This window comes from Caloenas nicobarica, chromosome 32, assembly GCF_036013445.1.
Source record: "Caloenas nicobarica isolate bCalNic1 chromosome 32, bCalNic1.hap1, whole genome shotgun sequence".
Classification (NCBI taxonomy): Eukaryota; Metazoa; Chordata; class Aves; order Columbiformes; family Columbidae; genus Caloenas; species Caloenas nicobarica.
Genome location: NC_088276.1, coordinates 3021157 through 3023203, shown reverse-complemented (window position 1 = coordinate 3023203; position 2047 = coordinate 3021157). Strand labels below are relative to the sequence as shown.

At 43.2% G+C, this 2047-nt stretch overlaps 1 protein-coding gene across 1 annotated transcript; it reads left to right on the top strand.

Moving 5' to 3' along the window:
- Positions 1-731: 731 nt before the first annotated feature.
- LOC136000313 (olfactory receptor 6E1-like) lies at positions 732-1715 on the top strand. The gene has a single exon (XM_065654091.1). It carries the CDS (start codon positions 732-734, stop codon positions 1713-1715), a length of 984 nt encoding a protein of 327 aa, XP_065510163.1.
- Positions 1716-2047: the final 332 nt, after the last annotated feature.

Here is a 2047-nt window from a genome sequence, read left to right as displayed (position 1 = left end):
TCCTCCCAACCTATAGCTGGCACGCAAAAGAAAAGTTACAGATCTCTTCCAGTCACTATTCTCCTGGTCTGTGTTTAGGTCAGGACATTTGATAGTAATAGCAATGAGCAACTGTTTGGAAGTAACTGCATTTCGGTGCAGATGGATGTCAGATGAGACTGTGTGGAACCATAACTAAAGAAGATGAGTTCTGAAGAAACAGAGAGCACAAAGCTGTGGAAGAAAGCACGGGATTATGAAAGAGATGCTTGATACTGCTTATTCTGAAATCAAGATACTCAGGGACTCCTAGTCCAAAAAGGCAAGTACTCAAAAGTAGAAAGAAAAGCTTTCAGCATACATTTGATTTGATTTGATTTGATTTGATTTGATTTGATATGATAGTTTGGCATTTGTGAAATAAAAGAGATGACTTAGGCACATAGGTGTGACAGATGTTTGGAAAAGAGCTGTGTACATTTGGAATTTGCCAGGAATGGGATAAAATCGCTAACAGACTTTAAAATCCATGTTATGAAGGAAGAATTCTTTATGAGTGTTTGAAAAAGGTAAAAAGCAGACAACAGATTCTCAGAACTCCAAATGAAATTTGATACCGAAAAATCAGGGTATGAGAAGTGCTTGAAGTCCTCTATCTGTGTACTATAGGAAGACTGCAAGAAAGGAAAGAAGCAGAGAGTTTTGGGGAGCCTTTCACCCAGACTGTGGAATTATCACACTTGTTTTTTGCCATGTTCCTGTCTCGGCATGACGAACCAAAATTCAACGTGGGACCAGAAAATGGAACTGCAGTTACTGAGTTCATCCTAGAGGGTTTCTCAGGGCTTGATCAAAGACTGCAGCTTGTACTCTCTCTGGTCTTTCTGCTCATATACCTGACAACAGTGATGGGGAACGCCACCATCATTTTCCTCGTGTATGCAGATCACCGCCTTCAAACCCCTATGTACTTTTTCATTGGCAATCTGGCCTTCCTGGAAATCTGGTTTACATCCTCCACAAGCATCAAGTTGGTTGTGATCCTGGGTTCTGGGAGGAGAACAATCTCGCTAAGCAGCTGCTTTGCCCAATCCTCTTCCTATTTTACGCTGGGCTGTACAGAGCTTATTCTACTTGTTGTCATGTCCTTTGACTGCTATGTTGCCATCTGCCAACCTTTGCATTATGCTGCCATTATGAAGCCTCAGCTCTGCATCCACCTGGTTGTTGCTACTTGGGTCACAGGCTTCACACTCTTGAGTTACCGCCTGGTCATCCTCTCGCAGCTGACTTTCTGTGGCTCAAATGAGATCCATCACTTTTTCTGTGACAACTCCCCCTTATTCAAAGTGTCCTGCTCTGACACCAGCCTGCTTTGGAAAATAGACTCTGTTTTCTTATCATTTGTCTTTCTGGGTACCTTATGTTTAACTTTGGTGTTTTACATGTGCATCCTTTTCTGTATTCTACATCTTCCAGCAGCCTCTGGGAGGAAGAAAGCTTTTTCTACATGTTCGTCCCATCTCACCACCTTGGCAATTGCATATGGGAGCTGCATTGCTCTCTACGTGTGTCCTTCAGTCGGTGTTTCCTTGGAGAACAGCAGATTTGTAGCGTTGCTGAACACCGTTCTGTACCCCTTCTTAAATCCATTCATCTACAGTCTTAGAAACAAGGCTGTGATACTGGCCCTGAATGAAGCCGTTGCCCGTACAAGAACACAGCTTTTCCCCTAATCATGAGGCATTTCTGGACAGCAGTTCCAGTGATCTCCTATCATATGTTAAATAATACCAATGCATAGGTATGTAACCTCCAGACAGAGATACCTCAGGAGATTGATAGAATCATAGAATCCTTTCAGTTGGAAGAGACCCTCAGGATCATCGAGTCCAACCACAACCCAATTCTAGCACTAAGCCATGTCCCTAAGAACCTTGTCTAAACACCTTTTAAACACCTTCAGGAATGGTGACTCCCCCACTGCCCTGGGCAGCCTGTTCCAATGCCCAACAACCCTTTCCAGGAAGAATTTTTTCCTAATATCCAATCTGAACCTCCCCTGGTG

Bases quoted from the DNA above. Each gene is read 5' to 3' on its own strand.
- LOC136000313 (XM_065654091.1), top strand. From the start codon at position 732: ATGTTCCTGTCTCGGCATGACGAACCAAAATTCAACGTGGGACCAGAA.